The sequence below is a fragment of the Podarcis cretensis genome (genome assembly GCF_951804945.1).
Source record: "Podarcis cretensis genome assembly, chromosome: 7".
Classification (NCBI taxonomy): domain Eukaryota; kingdom Metazoa; phylum Chordata; class Lepidosauria; order Squamata; family Lacertidae; genus Podarcis; species Podarcis cretensis.
In genome coordinates this window covers 21,204,872-21,217,962 of record NC_137176.1, presented here as the reverse complement: position 1 = coordinate 21,217,962, position 13,091 = coordinate 21,204,872, and the positions used below count along the sequence as shown (strand labels likewise).

Here is a 13,091-nt window from a genome sequence, read left to right as displayed (position 1 = left end):
TCAGCAAGTCCTAGGCTCTGTGGTTTAACCCACAGCGCCACCCACATCCCTATAGAAACGACATTACTTATGTTTAAAAAGTAACATTATATATGTCCTTCATGAAGTCTGTAAATCAGGACAAAGTAGCATGGAAAGTTTCTAGAAATTTCCTTCCATCCCTTACCTGGTAGCTAACTTTATGCGTTCAACATTGAAAATGTCAGAAATATTCTCTAACTTGTGAAAAAAATAGAGGCATATCAAATAGGAGCTGTTTTGAAAGTAGAATGCAAAGACAATCTGTATTATGCAGACCCACTTCAGAAGCACAAAATATTTACAAAGTATGCAAATAGGGCTTCAGCATAGTCAGACAATGTGCTTCAGCATTTTATTTAAGACGACATAAATTATTGTGAAGTCTCTTTCACACACGTGGAACACGCAGGCAAAGAGTCTTTGAAAGTGGCTTCCAAAACTTCAAGAAGATAAAGGACACCACAAATAAAGTAATCAGGGCTTGGGAATGAAGGACCACATTCTGACACTCAAAGAAAAGGACAGTATCATCTGCACACAATGGAGCATCTCATTCTTCAATGTTGGGGCAATCTATATTTGTCCAGTACACATAAAATGAGTTGAGTTAGCACATGAGATCAATTTGTCAGCTGCTCAACAATTTGGAAAGCGGGGAGCAGCAATCTCTTGTTGACAAAAGTCTTACTGCTACACATGTATTTTGCTGCAACTGTATGGTTTGAGCTGCACCCAAATGTTTATACAGTCATACCTTGGGTTACAGATGCTTCAGGTTACGTTTTTTTCAGGTTATGGACCCACCGAAACCCAGAAGTATCAGAACAGGTTACTTCCGGGTTTCGGAGGTCGTGCATGCGCAGAAGCGCTAAAACATGCTTTGTGCATGAGCAGAAGTGCCGAATCGCAACCCGCATGTGCGCAGACGCACTGCTGCGGGTTGCGAACGCTGTGGGTTGCGAACCTGCATCCCACACGGATCACGTTCGCAACCCGAGCATCCACTGTAATGTCATGAACCAAGTGTGACATGTGGACTGGGGAGACCTGAATTTGATGCACCACACATCTAGCTCACTGCATGGCCAAGGATACAACAGGCTCTCAGTCTCACCTACTTCATAGGTTGAATGCTATGAAGACAAGATAGCATAAATCCATACCGTACATCACCCCAAGCTCTTCATGGGAAAGGCAGCATGCATATCTAAGATATTAATTGCATAGGAAGAGCCCTGGTGGGTCAGCTTAAAGACCCATCGTCCTGTATCCTATAGTGGCCACCCATATGCTGTTGAGAAGCCCACAAGCTGGACTTGAGGGCAACACCCCTTTCCTACTCTTCTTTCTCAGCAACTGGCATTCAGAGGCATGGTCCCAGTGATTATCTTGGCATTATAAAGTCTTATAGTGCCTGCTCTATAAGGAAACAAGAGCACACCCTACCCCAAAAGCCCACAATCTCAATTGCAGCCACTAGTGCTTATTACCCCAGCAGGAAATGGCATCTGAGACTGGACTAATGCTACTCAGGAAAGCAAAGAAGTTGCAAGCCCTCCAAGATTTTGCAAGTGTAAGTAGACAAAGATGCACTTGTGTGCTTATAACCCATTTAGTCTCACAACAAGGACTGCTGCCTTTACAGTTTGCTCTCCCATTTTGCGTCACATAATGCTCTTCTCCCCTGCTTTATGCTACATTTGTTTAGTCTTCAACGGCTTGTCCTTGAGCGAAGCAGGGTCTGTTAGTAAACTGGCACTTTTGCAGAAAAAAGAGGTTTAATAAAGTGTTTAACATTCACATGGATATGGTTATATTTGTTACAGAATAGCTGCAATGCACACAAATGTACTAACTTACTTCCTGGACAAATGGTTATGGGCTGGAGGAAACAGTGCACTTGAATATGCAGTGTACATGTAGGGATGAGGGTGGTGCTGTGGTCTAAACCACTGAGCCTCTTGGGCTTGCTGATCGGAAGGTCAGCAGTTCAAATCCACTCCATGGGGTGAGCTCCCGTTGCTCTGTCCCAGCTTCTGCCAACCTAGCAGTTCGAAAGCATACCAGTGCAAGTAGATAAATAGATACTGCTGTGACGGGAAGGTAAATGGCATTTCTGTGTGCTCTGGCTTCCGCCATTGTGTCCTATTGCGCTAGAAGTGGTTTAGACATGCTGGCCACATGACCAGGAAAACTGTCTGTGGACAAACAGATGAGCACCACACCCCTTAGTCGACTTTGACTAGACTTCACCACCCAGGGGTTTTTTTTATCTTTTTTTCAAAAATATATGAATGTGCATTTACAACATGGGTGTGGAACTTCTGGTCCTCCATATATTGTTGGACTACAACTCCCATTATCCATGACCATAGGTCACCTACACCTGATTTATACGCTGGTAGAGAATTGGAGTGCATTGGGACTGAAATCTAAAGAATTGAATCCTGCTGGTTTGGAATAAATGGGGTTAAATCCTGACTAAATGAGTCTGGATACAATCTATACAGCCATACAAAACAAACTTGCCTTCAAACACATAGAAAAGTTACTTAACATGGTTAATCCCAAAAAATCTGAACTGTTTCTAAATCCCTGCCTGGTAAACAGGGGACAATTGGAACAGACAATATTTTTTTTGTTGGGTATGAGTAATATAGCTACTGGGAACATAGGAACTTACTAATGCATTAATATATGTAAGTAAACATGTGGGAAAATAGTTAAAAGCAACACAATTTCTTCTATGCATAGGATACCAGCTTGAGAGGTTTTGTTACGATGCTAAATTGTTCATAGTTGGCAATTTCTGAACAAACAAATAATAAAAATCCTCCAAAGTTTATTTGAAAACTGCAACAAGCTTTCACTGGATGAATCCACACAGCAACAAAAAGGTGGCAGAAGGCATGCATTTCTGGGAACATGATGGCTGGGGGGGAGCAAATGGCCACATTTCAAGGTTATGGCTCCTCATTTCTGGAAAACCTTGAACATGGGTGTCGAGCCAGGATTGATAGTTATAGTGTGAATATGTATTCAGGAAATAGATAGGAACAGCCTTGCCCTGGCTTTCAAACTACAGATAGAAAAATAATTACCTCATCCTCCTCAGTTGGATTTTCAAAATGGTAGCATGAATCTCCTTTCCTTGTCCCCTTGTCCCCTCAAAATGGTGATGAGATGCTCTTGTCCAGCTTCATACCACCACACTTCCTTATAATAAAACACACACACACAAACTTCCTCACACACACATATTAGCCATAGTCACAAATATCCAATGCAGGTCAGCCCACTGAACTGAACACCATAGTCTCATGAGCAACTGTACGGGTGGGATGGGGAGGCAGTGAGCATTAAACAGAAAATATAAATTCTCAAAATGTACAAGAATAAGCCTCAAATTGGTTATGCTTCAGACTTCGGGTTTTCTGTTGAACCTACAGTCCTTTATTCTGCTGTCCAGAAACTGAGAGCCATAAAATATCTTAAGCATGAAAGCAGCCAGATGTTTCCGCCATGACTTCCTTGATAAATTACTGGGAGAAAAATCTTCCCCATTTGGAAATAATATCTTAATTTGACTGCAGTCACGACTATTTGGAACACTCATAGTAATGCTTTATCAACGAGCAAGCAGGAGTCCCCTTCACTGACTAAACACACCTCTAAATCAAATGCAATCCACAGCAAGGGCATTTCAGAGTAATAATAGCCCCATGTTGTACTCACGTCACCATGTCAGATCCAATTTTATACAGAGAGCACAAAGCACTGGAAGACTGAAAATATCTGTGCCTCTGTGTGTTGTGCTGTCTTTGTTACAGATTGAGCAATAATGAGCAACGGCTCTTCACGAACGAAACAGGCAAAAGTGAGAGGGGCCTCAGAGGAGATGGTATCCTCAAAACCGACAGGTTAAGAAGGAAGATGCCGAACTCAGAACTCACTTTCTTTTTTTTGGGGGGGGGGAGAGTGTGTCTCATACTCTAAATTGTGTTCATGAAAGTTCAGACACCCACATATCCAGCTGAAGAAAATGCAGACCCAAAGCAATTAAAATAAGAATACTGCTGGAAACTTTGCAAGTCTGAGGACTGGACGTGCATAGGATTTTCCTGTAAGTGCTTGAGGCATTTTGTTTCGGAAGGAGAAGGGTGACTGGAACTGCCATTGTAGAGGTTAATAACATTACTGTGTGGAAAGAATGAAGTGTTTATCTCTCATGACACCCCGTGGAAGCTGCAGTTGCTCTTCATTTAGACAGCACACCATACATTTTTAAAACATTTTCTTGCACTTTCACAGTTACCACCCGCCCCATCCCTTGAATCATGGGGCAATTCCCAACACCCTTAACAAACTACAGCTCCCAGAATTCTTTAGGGGAAGCCATGACTGTTGAAATTGTATAATAGTGCTTTAAGTGTATGGTGTGAGCCAGGGGCGCCAACTACCCCACCCCATTAAAGAGGTCTGGTGTCACGTGGCACATCCGGCCCCCACCTGGGGCATGAGCACTCCCATAGGTGGTGGGGAGAAGGGGGCACTGAGTGTGATCTTCGCCCTCCCTGTGTCCCACCCAGCTTTGGCCCCCTCCATATTTTGGGGCAGGGGGCTGAGCCCCCCCCCCCAAGTGCTTGCCCAGCGGTGTCAGGGGAAGGGGGCACAGAGAGTGATCTTCACCCTCCCTGTATCGCCCCTGCCCGGCACGTGACCGTCTCAATATTGGGGGCTCAGCCTGCCCACAAATATTGAGGAGGCCCAAGCCCCTCCTGCCCCCTATAATTGCTGCCCCTGGTTTGAGCAGAGACCTTTCACTTCATTTTGAGGTGAAACCAGAGATACAAGGAAATAATAAGAACAACCCATCTCTTGGTCTTGGAATGAAAGCTGCCCAAATAAACCAGTGATGACATCCAGGATTTTAGCATAGCTGTGATCTGGAAGCAATGTATCTTCCAACACCCACACCCCAATCCACAAAAAGCAACCCCAAAGACTTCATTGCCTTTCTAACTTGCCTTATTTTTGTGGATTTTTATTTTTAAAAGCTATTTAAACCTGGTTAAAATGGCCCCATCAATATCAACACTGCTGTCATCTTCCTTTGCCTCCTATTTTGAGGAAGGGAGACTTGTGGCTGTGAGGGAATAGCTGACATCAGAACTCTGCAGTGGATTGCTCTGCTACTATGGCAGGCTAGAAGGGGGGCTGAGGTTGGTTTCTGCAAGAAAATACGTCTTGTTATGGTAAATATTATTCTGAAACCTCCCTCACACCCTTTCTCAGTTCAAATCCGGGGCTCCTTCATATGCAGAAGGCTTGCATTCCATTTACATGCGTGTAGATGCCGTGCACATTTATATATTTTCAAAGCAACCCCTCCCTGCAAAAACCCACCCTCTCTTATCCATTTGAAGTAAGACCCAATTTAAAAAACAGTATGAATTCATGTCTTTACTGCTAACTTTGGTTTTGAAGGAGAGGTGTGCTACACAGCCCTATCAGAACTCAGCTAAAATCCTGGATTTCTTCATTAATTTCTATAGGCACTCCTGCCTCAGGGGAGGAAAAAACCCTGAGCAGCTCAGTGGGTGAAGTTGAGCCTTGTGGGTGAGTCTTTATGGGTGGGGCTGTGGAACTTTATTTCCCTGCTCAGTCAAGCCTTCCTACACAGTGCCACTTAGTAATTACAATCAATATTGTAATACAATCAGCTATAACAAAGGCGGCATTTTTTCATCTCCGCCAAGCTAAGCAGTTGGCCCCTTATCTCTCTCGCCCTGACCTAGCCACTGTGATCCATGCGACGGTCACCTCCAGACTGGATTATTGTAACTCGCTCTACGTGGGGCTGCCCTTGAGACTGACCCAGAAACTCCAGCGGGTGCAGAATGCCGTGGCGAGACTCCTTATGGGGTCTTCGCTGCGAGATCACATTCATCCGGTACTATACCAGCTGCACTGGCTCCCGGTGGAGTACAGGATCAGGTTTAAGGTGCTGGTTTTAACCTTTAAAGCCCTATACGGCCTAGGACCCTCGTACCTACGGGACCGCCTCTCCTGGTATGCCCCACAGAGAAACCTACGGTCTGCAAATAATAACATCCTCAAGGTCCCAGGCCTCAGAGAGGTTAGGCTGGCCTCAACTAGAGGCAGGGCCTTATCGGCTGCGGCTCCAATCTGGTGGAACGCTCTGTCACAAGAGACTAGGGCCCTGCAGGACCTGACATCTTTCTGCAAGGCCTGCAAGACAGAGTTGTTCCACCAGGCCTTTGGCCAGGGCACAGTCTGACTCCCTCCTCTGGCAACCTGCACAGAATCTTGCTTAATCAGTTGCCATTAATTTGATTTTAATTGATTTTTATAATGAAATGTTTTTAGAATGTGCGATTATCTGATTGTTTGATTGTTTGATTGTTGTTAGCCGCCCTGAGTCCGGCTTCGGCTGGGGAGGGTGGGATATAAATAAAATTTATTATTATTATTATTATTATTATTATTATTACTGCTCTTGAGAAATGACATACACTCCAACATTTCTCTGAGGAAAATAGGGACGTCCAGTGCTATTTTTCTAGAAAAAAGAAGTGCCACAACTCACCACGAACACCTCCGTCATTCTCTTAGAATGGCAATTACGCCCACCTAAGAGGTGAGTACTGGCTGAAAAAAGCCCTGGGGACGTCTTATTCCATACCCTCCAACATTTCTCCGATGAAAGTAGGGACGACCTAAGGAAAAGCGGGACATTCCAGGATTAAATCAGAAACCGGGACGGTTTCTGTAAATCCAGGCCTGCCCCTGGAAATTAGGGACAATTGGAGGATCTGATATTACTGTGATTTAATTATTCTGTCGATGCTATTAGTCACCTTGAGTTTCCTTTGTGGAGGAAAGGTGGGGGTATATCACTTGATTGAATAATATTAGAACGAAGTTCATTGGCGTGATTGCCAAGCTAAGGCCCAGCTCAAAGATAGGCTGACACTTTCGTTGGCTTCTGTCACTTTTCTCCCTCTTTCCCTTCTCCTCTCCTAGACCTCTTATTATTCTATATTCTCTTTTTCTCTCACACCTGATTTCTTAATATTTCCTCAGTTGCATGCTGTGCTGCGTGTATGTGATCTCTTGTCATACCAGTTTTTCTATTCAGTGATGTTTTAATGATTTGTTTAAATCCCTCTCCTAGTACTTCAGGGCGAGATCAGTGTTTCCTTTCCAACTGACTCTACTGACTAAATTGCAGCCTCTTGATTGTTTCCTTGGTAATTTTTTGAATCTGCAGCATTGACTAGCATCCTTTTGGCTGCTTTTGGGCAGGACAAGGTAGGGCCTACAGGCCTCTGGTGTCACAAAGGTGTCCTTAGAAGACCTGAAACAACATGATTCTGGTTTATTTCGGTTAGCCCAGACTGATGTCCAGCAGGAGCCAAGAACTAAATTCTATCTAATTATCTCACTTCTGATGAGTAAAATAATACCTTTTAAATTGTGTTTTTATGTATCCTACCTGTGCTCCGAGGTGCTCGAAGCAGCTTGCATGGGATTTCACCCTATTTCATCCCCATAGGTAGGTGATTGGACTAAAGCACTCAGTGGATTTTGCTATGGAGCAGGAATTTGTACCTGGGTTTTCCCAGTCGAGTGCTATGCCCAATATACATAACCTAATTTCACATTGTGGATTTTCACCACCCCATTGTTGCTCTTTTGCTCCTTATTTTAGGTACTTCTGTTATCCAAGTGACAGCCACAGATGCTGATGATGCTAACTATGGCAACAGTGCCAAAGTTGTTTACAGCATCCTTCAGGGCCAGCCGTACTTCGCAGTGGATCCAGAAACAGGTGAGCATGTCTATTGACTTGGCTTTCTTTTATTTATGCCAGCTTTGCTTTATTCTAATTATTTGGAGTTGTTGTCAGTCCTTTTAGTATTTCTTTCTAATATTTTCACCCAGTTTTCTTTGGCGTGTCGAGGTCCCCAAGACACCCTCCAAATAAAGCACAATTGACACATAATTTTTGTTTAAGGTTTTTGGCATAATTTTGGCCACAAATTAAAATACAAGCAATGTGAGTGGTTGCTTAGGCATTGGTTGCAATTATCTGACCCCGTACGGGGACAGACTGACATTTGCATGCCTGCGGTCAGAAAGGGAAAACATTTTGGGGAGAGAGACAGAGCTGGGTACTATGCCCTCAACTCTCCCCAAATGCTCTCAGGGGCTCTTGCATGGCCCTAGCCCCTTGACAAGGGTTCGGAGAAAAGCATGGCGAACCCCTGGATTCCATTAATGGAAAACCCTTGCAGCAGCAGCATTTGGAAGGGGAGGCACAGCCAATTCATACCCCTCCACCAACCAATTCATAAAACCAATTCCTAACCGCAACCTTACAAGTTGTGATGAATTGCTACGCAGTAGGCAAAAACCAAATGGCACCAGCCAATCAGCCAGATGGACAAAATTCCTACCAGGCACAACACTGCACACAGGGTATTTAAAGGCTATGGCTGTCAATCACAAAATGGCAACATATAAAACTCCCCAGCAACAAGAAGAGCTCAATGATAATGGTGGCCAACTCTTTTCCCGCCCAGCAACAGTGGGGTGCCTTGCTAGCCCCCACCGCAACACGTGCTCACCATGAGGGAGAACACGCTTTGTTTTTTCAAAGGTTTTTTTATTGATATATTCATATACTATTCATGTTCATCCTTTATTTTGTTGGAGCAGTTACTGCTGACTCCACCTTTGGGGGGGGCAGAGGGGTCCTTGGACAAGGCATGCTCTGTGACCCCTAGTAACCTGGAAGCGGCAGACTGAACAAAAAGAGCAGCACCGGCCCGAATTTAAGCCCTGGGTGTGGACCAGAGTGGAAACCTCAGCAGTGAGGGCCGTTCCCTGGCCTTGCCCCCCTAAGCCACCATGGATTGGCACAATTCAAACCAGAGCTTGGTGGGAACTCTGCAAGCATCGTGGAGGTCAGGGTAAAAGGTCAACAGCCCAAACAAACATGATGTGGCTCTGAGGGAAGGCAGGAGCCATTATGCCAGGTTGCAAGTGCTGCCCACCATTGGACCGGGTAAACGGGCATTCTTTGGTTGGAGAAGTTACTGCTGACTCCATCTTTGCAGGGGCACAGGGGTCCTTGGACAAGACGTGGAAGAGACAGGTTGAACAAACAGCAAATTTCCTCATAATGTCTCTTCTTGTGTGTGTCGCACAAAATAACAACAATGCTTTTTGGTTGGAGGGACATTTGCTGATTTCAATCCCCCATCAAATGCCCAGTTTGCATCCTCTTCTTTAGCTGGCTCTGTGACAAAGCCATACTGCAGCCACGCTGTGAACTATAGAAGGACAGCTGATTCGTAAACCTGGTTGTCTGGCTTCATTTGCATATCATTTACATGAGCGTGGCACATGCCAAGCCACAGCTGCTGGATGCTGCATCGGCTGTGTGATATTTTGGAATAGCTGATGCAAAATGAGAGCAAGAGGCAGGGAGTGGAACCTTCTGAGCCAGCTCAATAAAAAATCATGACCCACTTTCAGAAACCATACAATTTGAAAAGAAAAAAGAGGAAGGGGGAAAAATGCCCTGTGATTTCTAAATTGCGCAGAGCCCAATCAGCACAGAAATGATGAAATTGATAATGGGTGGAAAAAGTGCATTGAAATGAAGGAAGCTGCATGCTGTTTTCCTACCATCCCAAACCTCACCTTCTCATTCCATCCCAGCTGTTCTAAGAACCATCAAGGTTAGGCAGCCATCTTTTGGGGGCGGGGACTATTTCCCCTGGTTAGGTCTTCCCATATGTACTGAAAAATGACAAAGTACAGTGGTATCTCGGGTTAAGTACTTAATTCGTTCCGAAGGTCCTTAATTCGTTCTGAAGGCACCTTCCTGTCTTGCTGTGATCCCTGCCCATCTGTTGTGATGTAGGCCATTGTAGTGCCCAATGCTGTCTATTTCTGACACTGGCCCTGCCCTCACAAGTAGAGTGCAGATAAAGCCTGAGCCGGATGTTATACTGTGGTACCTCAGGTTAAGTACTTAATTCGTTCCGGAGGTCCGTAGTTAACCTGAAACTGTTCTTAACCTGAAGCACCACTTTAGCTAATGGGGCCTCCTGCTGCCGCTGCGCCGCCGGAGCACAATTTCTGTTCTCATCCTGAAGCAAAGTTCTTAACCTGAAGCACTATTTCTGGGCTAGCAGAGTCTGTAACCTGAAGCATATGTAACCTGAAGCATATGTAACCTGAAGCGTATGTAACCCGAGGTACCACTGTACAGCAAAATGGCTGGAAGAATGAACTGTATTGCTTCAGACTGTAGTTGGTGGGTACTGGTTTGGATTGCTGCCCCTCCCTGGTGTAACGATATGGCATGGCTGTGACGCTAATTTGTGTGTAGGAAAGTAGCACAACAAACAAACAAACAAACAAACAAACAAACAAACAAAAGCTTAGCATATCCTTTTCCTTGATGTGTGAATTTCCTATTTACATGCATTTATATATATTTTTTAAAAATGTGGTCCCTCCTTAGCTACAGTCTGAACTGTTGTTATTGTTGTTAGTGCTTTTAAAAAAAAGTTTAGGGGGAACTCTCATTTTCCTACTCCTATTGAAATACTGCCCCTAAGTGAGGCCAAACTTAGATTCACAAAATATTTAGGGGTATGTGTACCTCTGCGTCCCCCCAGAAAAAAGCACTGATTATTATTATTCCTCCACCATATTCAGCTGCATGTATAGTTTCAGTCCCTGCCATGATTTTGGAGAGGGCTGCAAACTCCTGTTCATTGCAGCCTTTCATCCTAAATGGAAAAATAACCACCAGTCAAAGTTGTTGTTGTTTTCAGAAAGCTTTCATTATGACAGATGTAACCATTTTTGTATTTTCCCCCCAGAAGGATAATTACATCAATTTAGTGCCAATTTAAAAACATTGAGTAATGGGAGCTTCTTGTTTCCCTCTTTTCTTGCTGTGACATTAAACTAGTCATGGACTGAAAGCCTTATTTCAGTGCATACACCTTCAATTTTGTTTATTTACTGTGGATTAACTGGCACAGCATATCTGACACAAATCCATTTTAATACTCTCCTTCGACCTACCCCCACCTTCAATCTCATATTTCCTCCCCCTCTTCTCTTCCCTATAAGGCATCATCAAGACTGCTTTGCCCGATATGAGCCGAGAAAACCGAGAGCAGTACCAAGTGGTCATCCAGGCAAAAGACATGGGCGGCCAGATGGGCGGATTATCAGGAACCACAACGGTGAACATCACGCTGACCGACGTCAATGACAATCCACCTCGATTCCCCCAGAGTATGAACCATTTAATACTTCAGATGTGTTCAAAAAGCCTCTTTAAACTCTGTAGTTCAAGCTTCACCATCTGGGGACATAAATGCAGATGCATTTCTGGTGTTGCAGCTATTTAAGGTCACACAGGAACATACATACATACATACATACATACATACATACATATATAATATTTCCAAAGGAAATAAAAAATGTTAACTCCCATAATAGTGTCAGGTCTACAAGCAAAAACAAACAAACCAACAAAAGCTAGAGGTGCACAAAGCTTTGCTGCTTGTAGAATTATAATAACCATCATCATCAGTTTATTATTTATACGCCACCCATCAGATTGGGTTGGCCCAGCCACTCTGAGCGGCTTCTAACAAAATATTAAAAACACAATAGAAAGTCAACTGTTAAAAACTTTCCTGAACATGGCTGCCCTCAGATGTCTTCTAAAAGTCAAATAGTTGTTTATCTGTTTGACATCTGGTGGGAGGGCATTCCACAGGGTGGGTGCCACTACAAAGAAGGCCCTTTGCCTGGTTCTCTGTAACCTTGCTTCTCTCAGTGAGGGAACCACCAGAAGGCCCTCGGAGTGTCTGGGCTGAATGATGGGGGTAGAGACGCCCCTTCAGGTATACTGGGCCAAGGCCATTTAGGGCTTTAAACGTCAGCACCAACACTTTGAACCACTACCAAGAAGGCCCTTTGCCTGGCTCCCTGTAGCTTCACATCTCACAGCGAGGGAATTTCTAGAAAGCCCTTGGAACTGGACCTCAGCGTCCGGACTGGACAATGTAAGAAAAGACACTCCTTCAGGGACACAGGGCTTTGAAGAGTCAGGTGATAGCTTTAAGCCTGATTCTGCACAGCTCATAAACCATGAAACAGAATGCAGCAACTCCAATATATTTTGACCTGCCAAATGTCCAATAATGTCCAGGACTTTTAGCCACTGACGGGCCACCTTACATGGGCAAAGGGTTGCATTCTGCTTGCTGGGAATCTAACTTGCGCACAATCTAGGTCACATCCCAGAGTCACATAACTAAATAGCCACCACTGTCCTTGTCTGTCCTATTGGTTCACAAACTGCACAGCACTTGATGGTGGTGCTGTGACAAAGGGGAAGTTGCTGCAACCGGCATGATGTGCTTGATCACTGCAGCACATGCTGCAACACATGTGCTCATACACACACGTGGATGATGCAAATCACAACAGCTCTCCTATTCGGGCACTTATTCTCACAAATGGAGCCACAGACAGTGTTGTTAGGCTGATCGGAAGGTCAGTGGTTCAAATCTGCGCTACGGAGTGAGCTCCCATTGCTCTGTCCCAGCTTCTGCCAACCCAGCAGTTCGAAAGCATGCCAGTGCAAGTAGATAAATAGGTACCACTGTGGTGGGAAGGTAAACAGAGTTTCTGTGCACTCTGGTTTCCATCACGGTGTTTAGTCCTGTTGGCCACATGACACGGAAAGCTGTCTGTGGACAAATGCCTGCTCCCTCGGCCTGAAAGCGAGATGAGTGTCGCAACCCCATGGTTGCCTTTGGCTGGACTTAACAGTCCAGGGGTCCTTTACCTTTTACCTTTTGCACCCCACCCTGGTGCTCTTCAAAAGCCACAAAGCCCAACTAAATTAAAACTTTGTAACCTATCAGCCGCTCTCTGCTTTCTACTATTTATCGGTTTTGTTCACTTTTTTTATCATGCTTGCAAAATATATGTAT

The 13,091-nt window shown here is 44.5% G+C and overlaps 1 protein-coding gene across 2 annotated transcripts in view; it reads left to right on the top strand.

Moving 5' to 3' along the window:
• The window catches only part of CDH9 (cadherin 9), a 143,424-nt gene that overhangs the window by 93,364 nt on the left and 36,969 nt on the right, over window positions 1-13,091 (top strand). For both annotated transcript variants that reach the window (XM_079984954.1, XM_079984955.1), the window contains exons 4-5: window positions 7,757-7,876; window positions 11,206-11,373. In XM_079984954.1, coding sequence (XP_079841080.1) covers window positions 7,757-7,876; window positions 11,206-11,373 — 288 coding nt within the window. The remainder of the gene's footprint in view (window positions 1-7,756; window positions 7,877-11,205; window positions 11,374-13,091) is intronic.